At 37.3% G+C, this 23,242-nt stretch overlaps 2 protein-coding genes across 2 annotated transcripts in view; one reads left to right on the top strand and one right to left on the bottom strand.

Moving 5' to 3' along the window:
* Positions 1-4,195, top strand: part of LOC127212667 (adhesion G protein-coupled receptor E4-like) — a 47,025-nt gene extending 42,830 nt beyond the window's left edge. Inside the window, exon 17 of the mRNA XM_051172751.1 lies at positions 4,005-4,195. Coding sequence (XP_051028708.1) covers positions 4,005-4,184 — 180 coding nt within the window. The 3' untranslated portion in view covers positions 4,185-4,195. The remainder of the gene's footprint in view (positions 1-4,004) is intronic.
* Positions 4,196-11,671: 7,476 nt separating this feature from the next.
* LOC127183509 (vomeronasal type-2 receptor 116-like) overlaps positions 11,672-23,242 on the bottom strand; it is a 48,147-nt gene continuing 36,576 nt past the window's right edge. Inside the window, exons 7-8 of the mRNA XM_051139588.1 lie at positions 19,290-19,413; positions 11,672-12,579 (exon numbers count right to left, since the gene is read on the bottom strand). Of these exons, the coding sequence (XP_050995545.1) occupies positions 11,672-12,579; positions 19,290-19,413 (1,032 nt within the window). The remainder of the gene's footprint in view (positions 12,580-19,289; positions 19,414-23,242) is intronic.

The raw sequence follows: 23,242 nt of genomic DNA, 5'->3' as shown, positions 1-23,242 counted from the left end.
CTTAAACTATTTGAAATTAAAAAACTTCAGATTTCTGTGTATGAATAAATTCACTACCACAAAAGGACTTAATAATTTTTATTTTCAATTTATTTCTATCATACTTATTTCTAAAATCTATATATTTTCTTAGAAGAGTGTTCTAAAACTTCCAGCCACAATTACTTATGCTGTCAAGAAACTATGTTACAAATACACACAATGCTTACACAGGGCCATAACATGTATATAATATGTACACACAGGCAGATATTTTTTGAAGTAAAACTTGGTCTAGTGTTTTAGTTTGGGTTTTATTGTTGTGAAGAGACACCACAACAATGATGACTCTTATGAGGATATCATTTAATTAAAGTTTTATAGGTTTAGTCCATTATCATCATGGCAAGAAGTATGACAATGTGCAGGCAGACATGGTTCTGGAGGAGCCAAAACTTCTACCTCTTGATCTGTAGTTAACAGGAGACTCTGTGGCACCCTGGTCAAGGTTTGAGCACTTATCACCTCAAAGCCTACTTCCACTTTGCCGCACCTCATCCAACAAGGTCACATCTATTCAAACAAGGCCACTTCCCCTAATAGTGCCACTCCATATGGCCAAGCTTTCAAACCCATGAGTCTAGGAGGGATATTATTATTCAACCCACCATAAGCTCCTACACCCTGGCCCCTATAGGCTTGCAGCAATAACATAATACAGAAACGTGTTCAGTCCAAATTCAAAAGTTCCAAGAGCTTATCACAGTCTCAACAATGTTTAAAAGTCCAAAGATCATAGTCTCTTCTGAGATTCATGAAATATCTAAATTGTAATCCCCTATAAAATGGAAATTAAAAAAAACCCATCACATTCTTCCAATATCTAATGGCACAGGACATACGTCACAATTTTGTTACATAGGGAAAGGAGCATACTTTTATGAGTAAGTGCCACTAGAATATTCTATTGCTAGAGCCTCTAGTCTCCCAGCCATGGGTTTTGGATCAAAGTTAGGGAAGTGGGCATGAATATTCTGCCTCAAATCTAATAAGAAGCATCAGCTATGCCACAACGTTCACATCACTATTACATCATTGTGCACACTGTATTAGACAGGGCTATCTCGAATAACAGAATTTATAGAATGAATAAAAAGTATTTATTAAAATCACTCACAGGCTACGACCCAGCTAATCCAATAATGGCTGTCAATGAATGTGAAGTCCAGAAGTACAGTAGTTGCTCAGTCATGAGGGGTTCATCTGGTTTTCATCATATGCTGAAATACTGAAGAACTAAGCTTTATAGCCAGAGAAGGAATGGACTTGCTGAGAGAACTCAAGTAGTACTGTAGGTTCAATTTTCAGTAGAGATGAGACTTGATAGGCAAATGTCAGATGTTAGGGGAGGAGGTCTCCCCTTTCTGAGGACTAGGAGAGGGAGGGAGGGTGGGATAGGGAGATGATGAGGGAGGTGACCACAATAAAAAAGAAGAGAACAAGAAGCTAAAGAGCAAAAGCTTCCTTCTTTTATGTACTTATATAGGCTTCCCATAGATTATATGGTCCAGATTAGAGGTGGGTTATCCCAGATCAAAAGATCTGATTAAAGGTGTGTCCTCATGCCTCAAGATCTAGATTAAAACTAGATCTTCCAAGATCAAATTAAGCAAAACTTTCTTACAGGTGTGCCATATTTTTAGTTCATTTCAGTTATAGTCAAATAGAAAACCAAAAATTGCCATCACTCATATCTGGGCTGGCACGTCACCATGACGCCAGGCAAAGTCAAGGGATGGCTTTTATCCTCAGTAGCCTGTACATTTCTCTGTATTAGGAAGGCTGTTCATCAAATAGAAACTTTCTCATTTGTTCTTATTTGTATGTACTTGGTGATGGGGGGTTCTGTTGTATCTGGTCAGTTTCAGGGAATTCCTGAAGCCATTGAATACTTTACTTCTTGAGCTTAATGAGTTTTCCTGTATGACGGAATGTTTTACATCCCTTAGAATATCCTGTGCCTTAATGAGCTTCTGTTCATGTTAAGAGTTTTTATCTTGGAAGAACCTGGTATACAATAATAAGAGGGTTGATAACTTTTCTCCACACTATTGTGTTTAGAAAACTTATAAACTGTGTCAGTTAGTAAAGAGGAAGCTTCCAGGTCTGTACATGTTTTTTCCTCCATGTCTTATAACTCAAGTATATGAAGTTCTTAACATGAGCGTTTTACTATCAATTTCTTGAGAGTGAACAAGAGCAATTCATTTAACTTCCAGTGGCTGGGGTCATCTACGAAATCTGACAGATCAACACAGTGAAATGAGATAACCCTTACCTGTGATTGGACTTTTTATTTGATAGCCTGTAGTGAGTAGCTGTAATCCTTTCATGCAAGGTCATTGCATTGAAATTTGCTTTAGACATGTAAGCTACAGTTTATGAAGCTCATACAGGTGTAGTTTCCTTACAGAATTGTCAAAGGACTTTAGTACTATTATTCCTTCTCATACTCTGTCTTATACTCTGGCCATCAATTCCTGGCCCAACTAAATCCTTCTTGGTGCATTATTTCTTTTCTCACCTTCATAGAATCTGTAGTCCATCACCTTTTTTTGAAATGCCTCTCCTCATGGACTCCCCTCTAGTTTCGTGGCTTGTATGTGTGCTCCAATTTAAAGACATAACTAGAGTTAAATTTGAATTTCAATTCCTCCCCAAGGTACTTGTAAGTACCTTCTACAAGATGAGTTGAAGTACTTACTTCTACCATAATTTTGTGTGTCTCTTGCCATTCATGTAGATTTCAAACAAAAATGAGGATATATCAACAAATCTCAGAGTATATACCTTTAAAGGCCATTTCTTTTTTTTTTTTTTTTTTAAAGACAGGGTTTCTCTGTGTATCCCTGAATGTTCTGTAACTTACTGTGTAGACCAGGCTGTCCTTGAACTCACAGAGATCTGCCTCCATCTGCCTCTTGAGTACAGGTGTGTGCCAGCACTGTTACGATCATAGATTTTAAAACAGTGTTTGGTTTTTTTTTTTTGTTTGTTTGTTTGGTATGTGTGTGCTTCCATATGAGTGTGTGTTCCCATGACTGTAGAGGTACATGCACATGTTGAATATGTGAAAGCCAAAAGAGGGCATCATGTGACCTCTACTTTTCTTCTGATGTTATTCTTGATGAAGAGTCTCTATAGGAAGTGAGTACTCATAATTTCTTGCTGTGGCAGTAGAGAATATGCACAAGAAATCACCCTATCTCTGTCCTATAATCATAAGGACATCAATGGTGCTGGATTCTAAACATCTATCCTTATGATGGCACAGAAAACGTTCTTTACTTCTCAGCCACCATTCAGGCCAGGATGATGTATTTTTGAATCATACACAAACATAGTCTGCATTTTAAATTCTTTTTCTTGGTACCAAATTATGGACTCTAAGGAAAATGCTTTCATTTCTTCTCATGTATAAAATCTCACCAGCACTTCTGAGTGTTGCAGCCACTGAGGAACAGAAACAGTTATCCCAATATCATGAAGTCAGATCCAGCTCTCTTTTCTGAGAGAGGTGGCAATGAACAAGGAAGTAGAGGAGGGAATCCCCTCCACAATTTGTGACACTGAAAAACAGACAAAAGGCAAGACTGGCACTGGCTATCTGCCCATACTCATGTCTGCCCTCGAGATGACTCACCCACAGCTTCTACATCCAGGGCTAGGTCTACTATGCTGGTGAGGTGCAGACCTCATACTATTGTGTAATTTGAGAATCTTTAGGTAGCCAAGGGATTTATTTGCCTTAATTGAGATTTTTGAGTGAACTTACCTTGTATCAATCATATTATACTTTGAGTTTTATATTTTCTGTTTAGTTTTAAATTATTGTTATTATTATTATTTTATATCCATTATGTGTATCCTTGTGATGTTGTATTATCACATGTGTGCCCATATGCTTATCCACAAGGAGGCTGGTGTCATGCTTTCTCACTCTCTATATTATTGCCTTGACACAGGGTGTCTCTCTGAACATGGACCTCCTCAGCCAGCCAGGAAGCACGAACAGTCCTTCTGTCCCCACCCTTCAGACTGACGGAGTTGCAAGTGTGTGTTCAGCCATAACCATGTTTCACACAGGTTCTGAGGATGTGAACTCAAGTACTCATGCATACTGGAGTGGAAATGTTCACCACTGAGTAAAGTCCACAATACCGCTTTGCTGTGCATAGGAGACCACATTGGAAGACTGGATAAACAACAACATCAGTTGCACACTCCGTGATCATTTCATTGTAATCTCATTTTGAAAGAGTTACTTATCTTCTCTGCCTCATATATCATTTTATGTTTCTCTTTCTCAATTTTTATGTAAATTAACATTAGTAGGTCTCTTGTCTTAACGTTATAGATCACTATTTCCTTTTCAATTAACCTTTATCTATTAGTATGTACTTCTTACATAATATACATCACTGGCATATTTTAAAATTACTTCATTTAATTTTGAAGTTACAATATAATTACATCATTTCAACATTTTCTTTTTCCTTTTATTCCTCATAAGTCTTCTGTATACCTCTCCGTGGTCTTTGAAATTTATGGCATACATACACATATATGTGTGTGTGTGTGTGTGTGTGTGTGTGTGTACTTAAATGCATAAATACAATTTTCTAAGCTCTTGTAACAAAGGCAACAGTAGATATCATAATATGTACAAGGGAAAGCCCACAGGGCTTCAGTCTTATACAAAGAATCAGAAGCAACTGAGGAAGGCTGATTGAGAGGAATAGTCTTCCGCAGGGGAAAGCACATCAATTGAGTATCCAATACAAAATTGTCATTCCTAAAAATGTAAATATATATAAGTCTGTATGGTTTTTAGCAAGTCCTAGCGTGATCACATCTTTCTGGGAATATGTTCTACATGGTCATTCTGTGTTCTGAATATGGCCTGTTGCATAGCTCAGGGCTGATGTGTTTAATTCTATCATTTTACATTCATTGTAATTTGCTTTGCTGTAGTATACAATGCTTTATTCCCTGTATGTTTGGTTATTTTTTTTATTGTGTGTTTTTACTTACAGTATTTTATTCAGTGTGAAACCTAAAGCCTTGATGTATTACTTTTCCATCCATAGAAGAAATTCATTGTTTTCCAGGTTGTAAAATAATGACTATGTACTATGTGTATGTTTCAAATGTCATGATGAAAGACATTGCTATGAACAATTATTAATGCCAATAAAGCCTGAAAGAAAAATTCATTTTAATGTCTATCTTTTTTTTTCTTTTTTCTTTTTTATTTTTTTTGTGTTACTTTTTTTTTATTAATTTATTCTTGTTACATCTCAATGTTTATCCCATCCCTTGTATCCTCCCATTCCTCCCCCCCCCATTTTCCCATTATTCCCCTCCCCTATGACTGTTCCTGAGGGGGATTACATCCCCCTATATATTCTCATAGGGTAACAAGTCTCTTCTTGGCTACTTGCTGTCCTTCCTCTGAGTGCCACCAGGTCTCCCCCTCCAGGGGACATGGTCAAATGTGAGGCACCAGAATACGTGAGAAAGTCGTATCACACTCTCCACTCATAAGATCCTACTTTGAAGGCATATACGCCACAAAATTTGAAAATCTAAGGGAGATGGACGATTTTCTTGAACAATTTCACTTGCCAAAGTTGAATGAAGAAAAGATAAACAAGCTAAATAGTCCCATTTCCCCTACAGAAATAGAAGCAATCATCGATGGTCTCCCAACCAAAAAAAGCCCAGGGCCAGATGGTTTCAGTGCAGAATTCTACCAGACCTTTAAGGGCGAGCTAATACCGATACTCTTCAAGCTACTCCAAAAGATAGAAATGGACCGAAAATGACCAAATTCGTTCTATGAGGCCATAGTCTCATTGATACCTAAACCTCACAAAGACTCAACAAAGAAAGAGAATTTCAGACCAATTTCTCTTATGAACATAGATGCAAAAATACTAAATAAAATACTTGCAAAACGAATACAGGAGCACATCAAAGATATCATTCATCATGACCAAGTAGGCTTCATTCCAGGCATGCAGGGATGGTTTAATATATGGAAATCCATCAATGTAATCCACCATATAAACAAACTGAAAATAAAAAACCACATGATCATCTCCTTGGATGTAGAGAAAGCATTTGATAAAATTCAACACCCATTCATGTTTAAAGTTTTAGAGAGATCGGGGATACAAGGCACTTTCCTCAACATAATAAAGGCTATATACAGCAAGCCAACAGCCAAAATCAAAGTAAATGGTGAGATACTCAAGGAAATTCCTCTAAAATCAGGAACAAGGCAAGGCTGCCCACTCTCTCCATATCTCTTCAATATAGTACTCGAAGTTCTAGCCAGAGCAATAAGACAACAAAAGGAGATCAAGGGTATCCAAATGGGAAAGGAGGAAGTCAAATTATCCCTCTTTGCAGATGATATGATAGTGTACATAAGTGACCCTTAATGTCTATCTTTTAACTCAGTAGTTTTACTTGCATTTGAAAACATTAAATTTTAAAGTGCAGACTATAAACCTGAATTTGCATTAAAGAAATCATAAGAGGATATGAACACTGTGGTAACTGTATCTCATAGCTGTGAAATTATAAATAAGGACATGTTACAGGAAGATACAGAATGTCTGAGCATGGTCTCTTGGGTCTCTGCTTTTTTTCAAGAGTATTCATGGCTGTAGCAATACATGGCAACGTTTGAGTCTATTGCTGCAAAGAAGTGATGGCATTGATGAAATTATTATAAATATTGGAAACTTCTAACACTAATGAAAATTTTGTTTTATCCAGTGGGCCACACCTTTTCAAACTATAAACTATCTTAGAGGGTGATAAAACATCTGAAAGTTTATGGAAGATATTGGAGCTGGAGAGATGGCTTAGCAGTTAAGAGCATTGGCTGCATTAGAAGGCATGGTTTTGTTTTCCAGCCTTCTCATTATAGTTCATGAATATAACTCTACTTTTCAGGAACATAACATCTATTTCTGGCCTATGTGAGCACTGCACACATGTAGAGTACAGACATACATGCAGGTAACTTCTCACACACATAAAAGAAAACACTTTTTAGAACTAAAAAAAAAGTTCAAATTACACCACGCTAAACTAATAGAGAGGAAAAATACTGGGGAGTCAATGAAAAAAATTCTGATCTGGCTCCTGATGAATGTGATGTCTAATCAGTATTCATGCAAACAAGATGATCAAAAAAATTTTCAGGTGTGATCTGTGGTCTCTCATGAGGCTGAGAAGCTTCTGTAAGGCTGGAGACACTGTCAAGAAAACAAAGCGACAGCCTACAGACTGGGAAAAGATCTTCACCAACACTACATCTGACAATGGTCTAATATCCAAAATATATAAAGAACTCAAGAAGCTAAACACCACCAAACCAAATAACCCAATTGAGAAATGGGGCTTGGAACTAAACAGAGAATTCTCAACAGAGGGATATCAAATGGCTGAGAAACACTTAAAGAAATGCTCAACCTCCTTAGTCATCAGGGAAATGCAAATCAGAACAACTCTGAGATTCCATCTTACACCCATCAGAATGGCTAAGATCAAAAACTCAAGTGACACCACATGCTGGCGAGGATGTGGGGAGAGAGGAACACTCCTTCATTGCTGGTGGGAATGCAAACTAGTACAGCCACTTTGGAAATCTATCTGGTGCTATCTCAGAAAAATGGGAATAGGGCTTCCTCAAGACCCAGCTATTCCACTCCTTGGAATATACCCAGAAGATGCTCCAGCACACAACAAGAAAATTTGCTCAACCATGTTCATAGCAGCCTTATTCATAATAGCCAGAACATGGAAACAGCCTAAGTGTCCCTCAGTAGAAGAATGGATAAAGAAACTGTGGTACATATACATTATGGAATACTACTCAGCTATTAAAAACAAGGAATTCCATAAATTTGCAGATAAATGAATTGAGCTAGAAATGATCATAATGAGTGAGTTAACCCAGAAGCAGAAAGACTCAAATGGTATATACTCACTTATATCTGCATACTAGGCCAAGGGGCATGTCCCATGAAAGCCTTCACTTACCAGGAAACTCGGACAGAGGGAAGGACATCCTATTGGGACTCTAGATGAGAGAAGCATGGGAGAATGGCAAATTAGAAGGATCCAGAGGGTCCTAGAAACCTACAAGTAGAACATTATGATAGTCAGATTTGGGCCCAGGGGTCCCACTCCACCTAAGGCACCAGCCAAGGACAATACAGGCCGTAAACTTTAAACCCCTACCCAGATCTATCCAATGGTCAGAACAGTCTCCACACTTGAGTGGAGAGTGGGATATGACTTTCTCACGTACTCTTGTGCCTCACATTTGACCATGTCCCCTGGAGGGGGAGACCTGGTGGCACTCAGAGGAAGGACAGCAGGTTACCAAGAAGAGACTTGATACCCTATGAGCATATACAGGGGGAGGTAACCCCCCTCAGGAACAGTCATAGGGGAAAAGGGGAGGGAGGGAAGAATGGGAGGACACAAGGAATGGGATAACCATTGAGATGTAACAAGAATAAATAAATAATAAAAAATTTAAAAAAGTAATATTTGTAGACAATAGAACATTATTCCGCAGCAATATAAAACAAAAACATGAAAATTGTAGGCAAATGGAAGAAACTCGATACAGTACAGTGATGAGGTTACTCAGAGTTAGAAAGATAAACTATCACATTTTCTCTCCTACAAGTGGAACTGAGCTTTGAACATTTGTAATATATTTAACTTGGAAAATAGGCAGGGTGAGTTGAGTCATAAAGAGAAGGGAGATTTAAAAATATTGGTTAAAATAAAGTCAAGTAGCAAATAAGTTATACTATGAATGGCATTGGGAGATGTAAAAACAAGGAGACAAGGAAAAGATTAGTGGCATTGAAGGGTATATGAAAAGTATACACACACACACACACACACGTGCCTATGATATCACAACACAACTAAGACTAGATGAAGGAAGAGTGTTAGCATGCATTCTACCAGGGGGGAAGAAACAAAGGTAGTGTAAGCTTTAGGTTAAAGCTGTCGTCATACCGCAGAAAGAGACTGCTGATGGCTATTACTGAATTCTACCCTTCAGATTATTAGTACATGGGATTGCGTTGCTCACATCCTGACAAGGTCTAATCACCCTTTTTAAACATGAATGGATACATCACACACACACACACACACACAAACACACAAACACACATACACACACACACACACACACACACACACACACACGGCTTTACAAAGTCCATTATGTTGGAAATCATAATAAACAGCCATGAGTCCAGCTCATGTTGATGCCACATTCAAACACATCATCATTCAATCATAACATGCTACTCCAGGATACTGAAGTCGGATTTATATTACAATGCAAATGCGCTCACCACCTCTAAAAGGCCTCACATTCCTTAATATTTTCAGAACACTGCAAAATCTACAGTCAAATTTCTTTTAGAATCAAAATGTCCTCTTATCCGTGACACCACAGAATATTTAAAACTATACCATATTTCCAATGTAGAATGACTACAGAATAAATACTTCTGCTTGTGGATGTATGTATCTCACCATAGACTATCTAGCTGTCACAGGTGTCATTCATAAATGTCTAGTGTTCTCTATGATTCCGTGCTCTGTTTTCTGTGAGTAAATACGTGGCAAAAGTAAATTCAAGAAAATTATTTGGTATTGAATAACCAATTGATGTGCCTTTTCCTGAAAAAGAATATTTCTCTCATCCTTAGAATTCCTCAGTTGCCTGCAGTTACTTATATAGGGTTGAGGCCTCCTTAACGATATGTCATCCACTTGGGATGCTTATTGCCCCTGTTCTTGCTCATCTTTTGTTTAGGTGGTTGTATTGGCAAAGCATTGGTGGTTTAATTCTGCCTTTATTAGAATATATGCTCTTACCAAAATGTCCTAATCCAATTGAGCTATCCACGTGGGAACTTGACCCTTTGACATTTAGAGTGAAAAATCCGATGCTGCCTTGTCAGGTCACAGGGGAAGAGATTGTGCTTAGTATTGATTTGACATTATGATCTGGGGTGGGATGTTGGGGGGAGGGTTTCCATTTTATGAAAAATAGAGGAGGTGGAATGAGGAAATATGAGGGAGAGTGGGAACAGGAAGAGGAGAGGGAGGGTATGATGAGGATGTAAAGTAAACAAACAAATAAATAAAAATTTAAAAATTCCCAGTCCTCTAGTTCTACTGTCAATATTTCCATTTCCGCTTCCACAACGTTTCTTGAGCCTTAAGTGCAGGAACTGTTTGTAGATGTATCTGTTGAGACTGGACTCCAAATCTGAATTATGATTGGTTGTGGTTTTCTGTAATGGTAATATACATACAAAGAATATTGTAGACAGTGAGCAAGTTGTATTCATGTATATAAGAATATATATTTATATAAAATATGTACATATTATATGCATGTACAAGATTAATGTATATATCTTATGTCTATACATAATACATATGTATATAGGTATATAGACACATTTATTTACTATGTCAAATAATGAAAAATTAAGGGCAATGATTTAAAATATGAGGATTTGATATACATCAAGATTATAATAAAATCCCCAACACTAAAATAAATAATTTAAAAAGTAGGTTTGTATTGGACCATGATAACTGAACATTTCATTACAGTAGTGAAATCATGGCAGCAAACGAACAAAGTAGGTAATCACATTGCTTTTAAGTTACATAACAGATTTCCTGAATTTGGTGCTTTGGTTATTGTATTTTTATATTCATCTCTGGAATTTTGCCCATGGGATCTATCTCACAAATATAAGATGAACCATTTTTCATTTTAGCTAAATCTGTTTTGAATTACATTGTAAACACACCAGAGTGGTGGTTTTTTATATCTGTGCTGCATTCACATCAAATTAACAATCTGGAGTTGCTGACACCTATGATTATATTCATAAGAATTGAGTGGAAAACAGACTTAGCTTTTCCTCAGTTTCTGATGTTACAAACAAGCAAGAGTAATTATCTTGAATGTTGTGAGACTTGATGGTGTGGCCAAATATAAGTAACCATGACATGAATGAGCAGGTCATGTCAAATATCATGTTCCAATCTGAAGATGCTTTCATGTAATTCTTATAGTAAGAGAACATTAATCCAAAATTCAAGACATTCTCAGAATAAATTCCTGTAAACTTCCTGTGGTCAAATTACAGCTAACCTGGTATTTCTAGGCGATGATTATGTGGGACAGTATCTTATACTATCTTGAGCATTGGTTTGATGAAAGGTAAGATCATTTTGTACATTGTAAATGTATTTATCTGGAAGTCACATAAACTTGACCATTGGTTTGATGAAAGGTAAGACCATTTTCTACATTGTAAATGTATTTATCTGGAAGTCATATAAAGAGATAAATTATAGCTGGCTGACAAGAAGAATAAGTTATCTCACAATAATTTCATCCTGGTCACAACATTTCAATCTTACACCACCAAATATTTAATTAATCTGGATAGTGGGATATGTTATGTTGTGTAACAATTTCATCTAAGAACTTCTTTTTGACACATTTGAAACCCAAAAATGTAACATGAGTTATTCTCAAGAAAGCTTATTTCCATCTATCTCTATTTCTTATGGCTTTCAATGAGTTCTTATCAGGTCTCATAAGAATAATATAACACTTGGGGATAAAGATACAACTTAGCAGCCCTGCACTGGATGCTAAGATGGAGAATACCTCCACCACCACCATGACCTTCCCCTTAGTGCTGTGGTAAACAGGGAGGAAAGTGATCCAAACACTGCAGAACACCAGCATGCTGAATGTCAGGAACTTGGCTTCATTGAAGGTGTCAGGCAGGTTCCTGGCCAAAAAAGCTACTGTGAAGCTTCCAACTGACAGAGCCCCCAGGTATCCCAAGACACAATAGAAGGCTGTGACTGAGCCCTTATTGCACACAATGATGATCTGACCATGTTCAGTGTGTGCATCTGTTTCAACAAAGGGAGGAGATGTTCCCAGCCAGACTCCACAGATGATAAGTTGTGCAAGTGTACAGATAGGAATGATAAATTTGGGTGTCCCCGATATAAGTGCCCTTCTCATGCTTCTTCCTGGAGCTGTAGACTTGAAAGCCAAGACCACTGTAATAGTTTTGGCCAAGATAGTAGATACTGCCATTGTGAAAACAACTCCAAATGCAGTCTGCTGCAGGATGCAGGTGGCTGTGTTGGGATGACCAATGAAGAGCAAAGAGCAAAGAAAGCAGAAGTTGAGGGAGATGAGCAGGATATAGCTGAGAGTACTGTTATTAGCCTTCACAACCGGAGTCTTTTGGTGCTTCACAAAAACCACAAGAACAAGTGTGGTGAGTGAAGAAAACCACAAGGCCAGAGTAGCCAGTGTCATCCCCAAGGGACTTTCATAAGCCAGAAATGTCACATCTTTTTGGAGGCAGTGAGTTCGTTCTGTGTTGGGATACTGGTCATCTGGACACTTCACACACTGATCCACATCTGGCAAGAAATACAGTGTGGTGTCAGCACAACTTCAGTGGTTTGTTTTCTTACTTGCTACACCCCCCCCCAAAGTAGCTCATTAGAAAATTTGAGCTTTGATGATTTTGCAAGTTAAAGTTATAGATTTGTTTTGTGTCAAATGAATACATGAATAATTTTCATTTGCTGTGCATATTCATTATCCTACTTTTCTCATCTCCAAATTAACACAACATATCAATTCTCATTGTATATTTTGTATACTATTATAATTTAGGTGAGAAGTTTCACAAAAGCAAACATTTAATACTCTTAGTTCTAGAAAATTGAATACTAATAGTTTCCTAGAAACAGCAGGTTTAGTGTCTGTTGAACACTTTTCTTCACATGACAGAAGAGATAAACTAAAGCCTGAAAAATATGCTAAGAACTGTGTGACTCCCACCAATGAATGCAAATGTACCTCCATTTCACAATCATCTATGATTATGCCTTAAAAACATTATCTTTGTTAATTTTGTTTTTCAACTTAACGCAAACTAATGTCAGCTTTGAAAAGGGAATATCAAGTGACAGAAGGCCTCTGTGAGACTGTCCAATGGACAAGTCTGTGGGGGCATTTTCTTAAATAATGAATATTGAAAGAAGGCATTGGTAAGCAGTGCCATCCTGGGAAATAATTCTTAGGTAGTATTAACATATTAAGTAAATGAGCCTTGGGAAGCTAAATAGTTTGCTACTCCATGATCCTGGAACTCCCTTCATGATAGATTGTAAACTTTACTTCCAAAGCTGCTCTTGGTCAAAGGTCTTCATAAAAGTAATGGAAAGCTAATTAATGCATTACCTTTTGTGTAAGACACAATTTAACATCAATTTTAGGAGAATACAAAGTACATTTGTATTGCACTACATAGGACCTTTTAAATCTACACTATTCTTGTTTCATTGTATGGCATGTAGTTATCAAAATTTTTGGAAGGTATCAAAAATACAGGTGATGTAAACTAAAATTTCTTGGGAAGCCTGATCTCCCTACACGTAAGTTTTAATTTTCATCACAGAAAATGTTAATTTAAAATTTTCAGTTACATAGAAACTTTAGATAAATCTTGGTCATTTTTCCATTTTTCCTGGTACCAATTTTCACATTTGGCAACCTTTCTTTGGGTAGGCCTGAGTCCTCATGGCCTGTCTGCCATGCACTAGTCTATATTAGTGTCATCTCATTTTAGTTTACGTTTGGGTAGCCATGTTGATGAGCCTTCATGGGTATAGTTTCTGGTGTTATGACAAGACCTATGTCATAGCATATTTTTCTCCTCTGGCACTAGCAATCTTTCTTCTTTCTCTTTCACAATGTTCCCTGAGCCTCAAGTTTTGGAGTTTTTGTAGACATATCTACCATTGAGATTGGGTTCTCGCAACTCTGTATTTTCATTGGTTGTGATTTTCTATAATAAAATCCATCTGTTGGCAAGAGAATTTTCCTTAATGAGGGGCCAAAGAATCCACTTATATGTGGATATTTGTGTAAATGTTATAGATTGTTTTTTTTAAAAATTGGTTAATAAATTAGAGGTTGTATATTCTTATCCAATAAAAATAGCTTTACTACCACTGAGTAGCAAACTATATTTCAAATACCAGGCACACTATCTTTCTTATTGAACAGATATTTAATTCATATAGGAAAATGTTGATTTCCACCAGGATATGTGTACTATTACTGCACTCTTAGGGTTATCATACCATGTTGGTAAATAATGTGTTTTATAGGTATCATTAATGGATAAGGTTGTTAACTTGACTTGCTCACATGGAAGTTTTTATGATGCCTTATGGGACTATGAAATCTAGTCTTTTGAGATACAACACTTAGGTCAGTTGCAGATCAGCTGTCTCATGGACCTGTTTCTGAAGTACATAGTACCTTTTCCAATAGTGGCTTCCCTTCCACCTTTTGAGGAAAACAAGGGACAACAATAAAAGGCTGTAAAGTTTGGTTGTTCTGTGGGCAGCCCTGATCAACAAGTCAAAAGAAGGCTTCACATGTCTAGTATTGGTGTTTTTACCAGGTGATCCTTGGCTCTTGAATGGACCACCACTATATTAGATGAGAAAAGTTCATTAAACTATATATGTAGTCTTATTGATTTTTAAATGTATGTAATTTAGGAAGTTTTACTGTGGTATGTTGCAGTATATGTCTTTCAAAAAACTTTACACTTTTTGTCTTTCGTCTTTGTGTTCCCATTTTGTTATAATCCTATTCTATTTCCCCTTTCTCTGTTTAAAGAGTTATAGTCCATTTTCCATTACTTTAAAAATACACTCCTGTATTGTCCTTGGCTGGTGCCATAGTTTGAGCAGGACCCCTGGGTCCAAATCTGCCTATCATAATTTTCTTCTTGTAGGTTTCTAGGACCCTCTGGATCCTTCTACTTTGCTATTCTCCCATGCTTCTCTCATCTAGAGTCCCAATAGGTTGTCCTCCCCTCTGTCTCAGTTTCCTGGTTAGTGAAGACTTTCATGGGACATGCCCCTTGGGCTAGTATGCAGATATAAGTGAGTACAGGCTATAAACTTCAAACCCCTACCCAGATCTAGCCAATGGACAGGACATTATCCACAGTTGAGTGGAAAGTGGGGTCTGACTTTCACATGTACTCTGGTGCCTCATATTTGACCATGTCCCCTGGATTGGGAGGCCTGGTGGCACTCAGAGGAAGGATAGCAGGCTACCAAGAAGAGACTTGATACCCTATGAGCATATACAGGGGGAGGAAGTCCCCCTCATTCACAGTCATAGGGGAGGGGAGTAAGGGGAAAATGGGAGGGAGGGAGAAAGGGGAGGAGACAAGGGAGGGATAACCATTGAGATGTAAGATGAATAAATTAATAAAATAAAAATTTTAAAAAGTGGCCTTGTGCCTCAAAAAAAATCCACTCCTTAATATTTTCCTAACATCTGTGAGTATTTCAACTAGACCACATACCTAAAGCTTAAAAGCTAGCACCCATATATAAGAGAGAAAATGTGTTGTCTATTTTATAGGTCTCTGACACCTCACTTAGGATGACTTCTTCCAGCCTCATCTATTCATTTGAGTAAAATAATTTCATTTTTCTTAAGAGGTGAATAACTTTTCATTGTGTAAGTGCATCCCATTTTCACTATCCATCCACAGTTGAAGAATATCTAAGCTATTCCTATTTCATTTTTTTATTAAGTTATTTATTTAATCACTTCACAGCCTGATTGGAGCCTGGTCCCTCCTCTTCTCCCAGTCTTACCCTCCATGGGTGTCAACTCATTCTGACACATCAAGTTGCAGCAGGTCTAAAGTGCGTCCTCTATCTTTGAGGACAGGTATAGAAGTATAGCTAGGTGAAAGGGAACCAATGGCAGGTATTAGAGTCAGTCTACACTCTGATTTTTTGTGGAACCACATAATGAACAAACTACACATCTACTACTATATGTGTGCTGGAGGCCTAGGTGGATCCATGCATGCTCTTGGATCATTAGTTCTGTCTGTGAGTATCCTCCATGGTTCCAGGTTAATTTACTCTATAGGTCTTTTTCTGGTGTCCTTGAACCACTTCAGTCCCCTCAATCTTTACTTCCACTCTTCCACAAGACTACCAGAGCTCTAATTATTGATTTCCTGTGTTTCTCTGCACCTGTTTCCATTAGCTACTGAAATATCAGAATGGTAAATAAAATAGACAACAGGAGTAGAGGAAGAGAGGGACCTGGGTGGAAATGGGGTGGACAGGAGAATTGGGGTGTGTCTCAGATGCAAGGAGAAGGGGAAAGACTGGAAGAGTGAAGAGAAATCAGTGAAGAGGGCATCTTGTAAGTCTACAGTGGTGGCCCTAGCTGAGATTCCTAGCAGCTGGTGATATAAACCTAAAGTCTCCACTTTCTGTAGCTAAGTGGCATTGTCACTGGGAGGAGAGGGACACCAACCCACATATAAAACCATCAACCCAATATTTGTCCTGCCTACCAGAAGTGAAGGGATAAAGGTGGACTAGAGATTGAGGGAAAGGCTAACCAATGTCTGGTCCATCTTGGGATCCCCTTTCCTCACCCTGCATGAGAAAGCACTAACCTCTGACACTATTATTGCTACTCTGTTATGGTTTCAGACAGGAACCTAGGAAAGCTATTCCTATTTTCTATCTATTGTCAATATAGCAACAATAACGTTGGATGAGCAAGTATTTCTCTAGTAAGATATAATGTCCTTTGGGTATATACTGAAAAGAGGTCCTTACTAAGGTGCATAATAGTTGCACCAGTATTAATTCCCATTTGCAGTAAATAAATGTTCCTCCTTTCCTATCTGACAAGAATTCCTGTCATTTATACTTACTCTTGTTTTATCTTGGTAATTATGTCTTGGTGAGATGACTTTTTAAAGTAGGTTTTCTCTGTATTTCTCTGATGTCTAAAGTAATTTGAACAAATATTTAATGTTTGTAAAGCATCTTTGTGTCACCTTTTCAGAACTCTGTGGTTAGCTCCTTGATGCAATTTTTAATTGTTTCACTTGCTTTTTTTTTCAGTTTTTCATACATTCTAGGTGCTAACCTATTGTCAGATGTACTATTAGTGGAAGGGTATTTTTGGCCAATTTTATAGGCAATAGAAAATCAAATACACATGAATAGGCATTTCCAATCAGACCTGTAACTACTCAGGAAATAATCCCAATGGCTAACAAGCAGAACTTCATAAAATTATAAAGATTGTGTACAGGGAAGAGAAGAGTCTATTTAGTGAAGAGACATCCTATAGAATGTGAGCAAACATTTTCTTGTATATCTTACAAAAGCTCATACTTACAATACACAAAGTACTCAGTAAAACAAACAAGAAAAGTTACAATCCAACCCACTGGGGAAAAAAAGGTGTTTGTCTCTGTGTTTGTGAGTATGTGGATATGTCATTCAATATTTTGTAAAATCATTTTCAAGAAATTCCTGGCTTTTAATGTGGGTGATGGGAAACATACCGAGGCTGCAAACTTGCATAATAAAGTGTTTCCTAAATGATAGTATCTCCCCATGCACAACATAATTTAATTTGATAATTTATTTTCATTGGTGAATTTCATAAACTCATATATGTCTTTGATCAACCTTACTACTTATTTTCTCTCATCAAATTCTTTCCCTGTGTTCTCCAAACTTTGGCTTCCCAACTTTATGTGCTGTTTTATAAAGTCCACTGACTCTACCTATTTAAGGCTACCTGAGCTTACCTGTATGGAGCATCATTTCCTGGAACATTTTTAGCATCTTAAAACCCATATTCCCAAAGAAAACTGACCCTTTCACCATCAATTAATATGCATGTAGGACTGTGGCTTCATGATCCAATACTCATTCCTCCAGAGTGTTTGCTTGGGTTGATTTTGCATAGGCCTTGTGTTTGGAGTCACCTTTGCTTTGAGACTGTGTGTACAGTAGCAGTGTCACATCTGTTTTTTGTGCAAATAGTTTCCCCATAGCCTTCTCTTATCTCTTGCTCCTACAACATAGTTGCTTACTCCTCAATAATGATCTCTGAGATACGGGGTTACAGGTTGTGCTACTGGTTATTATTCTTGGTTTCCTGACTTGTTATAGGTCTCTATATTAACTATGCTAACTATGCTTAGAAAGGTAAAATCAGGAAGAAATATATCACTATGTTCATTTAGCAAAATGATATTACTACATATCTTTTTTTGGTGGTAAGATTATCATGTTATAATTCACTATGCTCTGGATATTATATGTTGTAGTTTCCCATATTCAGCTATTCCGAATAGTCCTAAAACTATTTTCCCTCTCCTTTGGTCATATCATGTTATAGTACAACCCTATTTAAGCACCCACAGTTTGCTCTCAAAATGTATGTGGCATTACTTAAATCACCCAGTAGGATTTTGTGCATGCAATTATTCAGCTTTATGGCATAACTTAAATGCAAATCCCCACAGATTTTCTTCCCCCTTTCTTCTGCGAACTATAAAAACCAGCAATAATAATTTCCATATTGGAAAAAAATCTATATTTTAGACATGAAACATATGAATTATTGATTCTTCCTATGTTTGCTTTGAGAATATTGCCTGCCTGTAAGTGTGTGCAGCCCATGTGTGTACTGTTCACATGGCCAGAATATGGTGTCAGAATGCCAGCGACTGGAGCTATAAACAATTACAAGTAATCATGTGGGTGCTGTGAGCCAAACTCTCATTTTTTTAAGAGTAGCATTACTGTTAACTACAAAGCCATTTCTCTGGCTACTACATTTCTTAAGTCAAATATACTGTCTATTAATATCTTATCTATTTCAGGAAGAGTTCTGGGCTCTGAAAAGATGACACTGTGACAGAGAGTTTCAATGTGATATTAGTACAGCTCCCAGAAAATTTGATGTAGATATATCTATGAAGGTTCCACATGGAAAAGTTTCTGGAAGAAGTGAATCTTAGACTTTTTCATGTTATCAAAATGTATTACCTGAAAAAAGGACAGCTTAGAATCACGTAAAGGCAACAAATGTGGTGCACCTCAAGGAGTTATGCTGTTGACTATAACTATTAATTATGCCCACAAAAAATCTTAAGAATATAGACTATTCAATCATCTTGGTTATGATTTCTGTTTCAGTACATTGATTAAAAACAGAGATGGTATCCTGATCTCTTTGTACACACACTTGCCTGTACTGTTAGAAATTTCATTTTCTGGGCAGAAGCTGCAAATAAAACAGCAGGAAGGCCTGCCTTCCTGTAGAGATTTTCTGAATCCAGGACCACAACTTTCACTGCATACAGAGATGGGGGTCTGGGAAATCAGAGAGACAAAGATATATAAAAATTAATCAGATAATTAAATTTCATGAGTAAAATGTCATAAATTGTGTGTATTTATTTTTATAAATGTGTGATCAGTTAATTGAAGAAACTATAAATGTACCCTATAATAGCATATATACATATATATGTACATATATATGCATATATACATATACATATATAATGATTAAATGCTTAGAGTAATGTACATACATTGGTCAGGAGTGTTATTTCTTGGCAATAATAAACTTATTAAAAGGTATTCCAATGGAGTGGTTCCCAGTATATTCCATGTTTATGGAGCACAGGATCAGAGGCTGAAAAACTGACTGAGTAGAAGGAGTTGGGGAGGATCAGTACCAGCCCCCCATCCCTGTCAAATGTCTCCCAGTTCAGGAGTTACAACCTTCAATCACTTTGTACTCCTCCAGATAGTCGAGGCAGAGAGCAAGTCCCCTGGGGAACAGAGGATCAATTCAGTGAAACCAAGTTTGGAGAGTTGTGTTGGGCATAGGCCACAACCTAAATCAGATGCTATACTGAAAAGTCCTGTGAAACACATGAGCAGATTTGGGCTTGGAACTCTCTCTCTGCATTCCCACTGCTTATTGGCCTGGCTCATCTCGGAAGTGGAGATCTAACAGGCAAAGGTATGTCAGGCATGGACCACAACCCGTATTAGCTGCTATCATTAAAAGGCCTATGGTACACCCAAGCAGCCAGGGCTGGATCCCTCTCTACACATTGCTTCACATCCTGGCCCATCTGGGTCACATAAAGTAAACAAGCAGAGGTAAGTTGGGATCTAGCCACAACACACATCATCAAACATTCCAAGCAGGCTCGAGGGGCATCCAAGCAGCTTTCAGCCTGAAGCTCCCTCAGCTTTCTCCTCTCCTGCCTGGAACAACTGGAACACTGACAGGGAACCCAGTAGAGCTGAACTGAGTGCAGGCTATAAAACCCATTGTCCATCATCCTGAGGAAGCCTCTGGGGAGTTTTTAGCAAACAGGCTTCATCTCAGAGCTCTTGACACTGGCTCCTGAGATGCCTAGTCCATATGGGACACACATAGGCAGCAATCCCCTGGCCTGCTAACACCAGAAACAACCAGATGGCTATAGGCCAGCTCAGGAAGCAAGCAACGAAACGCATAGCCATATGACACCATTATAAACCTGTAATTATATAGCACAGCAAGCCCTGGAGATATGAACATCCATAAAGTGTAAGAAGACTTTAAATTTGAAGTGATGAAAGTGATGTAAGCCTTGAAGGAAAAAGTAAGTTTTTCCAAGAAATGTAGGAAAATACATTCAAACAGATGAAGGAATTGAAAAAAAAGTCTATAAAGAATTACAGGAAAATTCAGTTAAACAGGAGAAAGAAATGAATAAAAGCATTCAAGACGTAAAAAAGGAAATTAGAAACAACAATGAAAACACAATCTGAGGCAATTTTGGTGTTGGAAAACCTAGGGAAGAGAATAGAAACTTCAGAAATAAGCAACAGCAATGGAAGACAGATTCTTAGGTGTAGAAGATACAGTTGAAGTTAACAATACATCAGTAAAAAATGTTTATATAACAATTTCTTGACACAAAACATACAATAAATTACAGACACTATGATAAGATCACACCTTAGAATAATAAGAATAGAAGAATGAGACGATTCCAAGCTCCATGGCCCAGAAAACATTTTCAGTAAAGTCATAGATTAGAACTTTCACAATCTAAAGACAGAAATGCCAATAAATATACAAGAAGCCTACAGAACTCCAAATAGATTGGACAAGCGAAGAAAATCTTCTTGACACATAATAATAAAAACATTAAAGGTACAGAACAAAGAAAGAATATTAAAAGCTGCAAGAGAAAAAGGCCATGTTGCATATAAAGGCAAGCCTATCAGAATTACACCTGACTTCTCAACAGAGACTATGAAAGCCAGAAGGGCCTGTATGGATGTCATGCAGACACAAAAAGACCACGGATGCCAACCCAGACTGCTATACTCAGCAAACCTTCAATCACCATAGATGGAGAAAACAAGATAATCTACAAAAGAAAACAAGTTTGTTCAGTTTGTAGCCCCAAATCCATCACCATAGGAGATACAAGAAGAAAAACTCCATCGAATGGGTGCTAACTACACCCAGGAATTCACAATAAATAAATAATGCCACATTTGCAAAACAAAAAGAAAGGAAATACACAAACTCACTCTTCAACCACTGCCATCAGAAATACAAGAACTATCACTGGTCAATAATATATCCCAAGATAAATGTCCACAACACCCCAGTAAGTAGACAAACGCTAATAGAATGCATATGAAAACAGGACCTGCTATTCTGGTATATTAAAAAAACAAAACCCAAAAAGCAACAACAACAAAACCCTTAGCAATAAAGGTGCCATTACCTCACAGTAAAGGGTTGGAAAAGGGTACTCCAATCAATCAGACTCTAGAAGCAAGCTGGAGTAGCCATTATTGTATCTAATAAAATAGACTTTCAACCAAAACTTATCAAAAAAGATAGGGGAGGACACACACTTCATATTTACCAAAGGAAAACTACATTAAAAAGATGTCTCAATCCTCAATCCCGATCTATTCCTAAAACGCAGGAGTTCCCACATTCATAAGAGAAATATTTCTAATGCTTAACCACACACATTACTAATGGGAAACTTCCACACCCCACACTCACCAAAATATAGCTCCTTGAGACAGTAAATATGTGGGAAAATAATGAAACTAATAGACGTCATGAATCAAATGGACTTAACATATATCTACACAGCGTCACTCAAACATAAAATAATATATCTTCTTGCCAGCACCTCACAGAACCTTCTCTAAAATTGACCATACACTTGGCCGCAAAGCAAATGTCAACAGATACAAGAAGATTGAAATAACTCCTTGTGTCTTATCGGACCATCATTGATTAAAACTGGAACTAACAACAACAGAAGTGTGCAAACTTATGGAAACTGAACAGCTCCCTACTCAACGACTTCTGGATAGTGGATGAAAATCACATAGTTTGCTCCAAAACTGATCATATACTTCTCTATAAAGCAAACCTCAACAGATACAAGATCAAATTAACCCCTTCCTTTTTATAAGACCACATGCACTAAAACTGGAACTCAACAACAAAAGAAACAACAGAAAGTTCACAGTCTTGAAAACTGAACAACTTTGTACTCAATGACCTCTGAGTCAGGGATGGAACAACAACAAAAAAAGAGAAATTAAAAATTTCATAGAATTAAGTGAAAATGAAGGCACAACTTATCAAAACTTATCATACACAATGAAAGCAGTGCTAAGAGAAAAGTTCATAGCTCTAAGAACCTGTATGAAGAAATTGGAGAAATCCCATACTAGAAATTTATCAGCATATCTGAAAGCTCTAGAACAAAAAGAAACAGACACAGCCAAGAGGAATGGATGGTTAAAAATGATCAAACTCAGGGCTGAAATCAATAAATTAGAAATAAAAGAACAGTTCAAAGAATCAGTGAAACCAAGAGCTGGTTCTTAGAGAAAATCAACAAGATAGATAAACCCTTAGGTAAAGTAACAAAAAGGCAGAAGGAGAGTACTCAAATCAACAAAATCAGACATGCAAGGGGAGACATAACAACTGACACAGAGAAAATGCAAAGAATCATTAGGTCTTACTTCAAAAGCCTATATAGCACAAAATTTGAAAACCTAAATGAAATGATAGCTACTAATTACAAAATTGCATCAAAACCAGGTAAACAAATTAAAGAGTTCTATATCTCACAAGGAAAGA

The sequence above is a fragment of the Acomys russatus genome, chromosome 31 (genome assembly GCF_903995435.1).
Source record: "Acomys russatus chromosome 31, mAcoRus1.1, whole genome shotgun sequence".
NCBI classification, from domain to species: domain Eukaryota; kingdom Metazoa; phylum Chordata; class Mammalia; order Rodentia; family Muridae; genus Acomys; species Acomys russatus.
The sequence above is the reverse complement of the archived record's forward strand: the minus strand, read 5'-3'. Positions and strand labels throughout refer to the sequence as shown.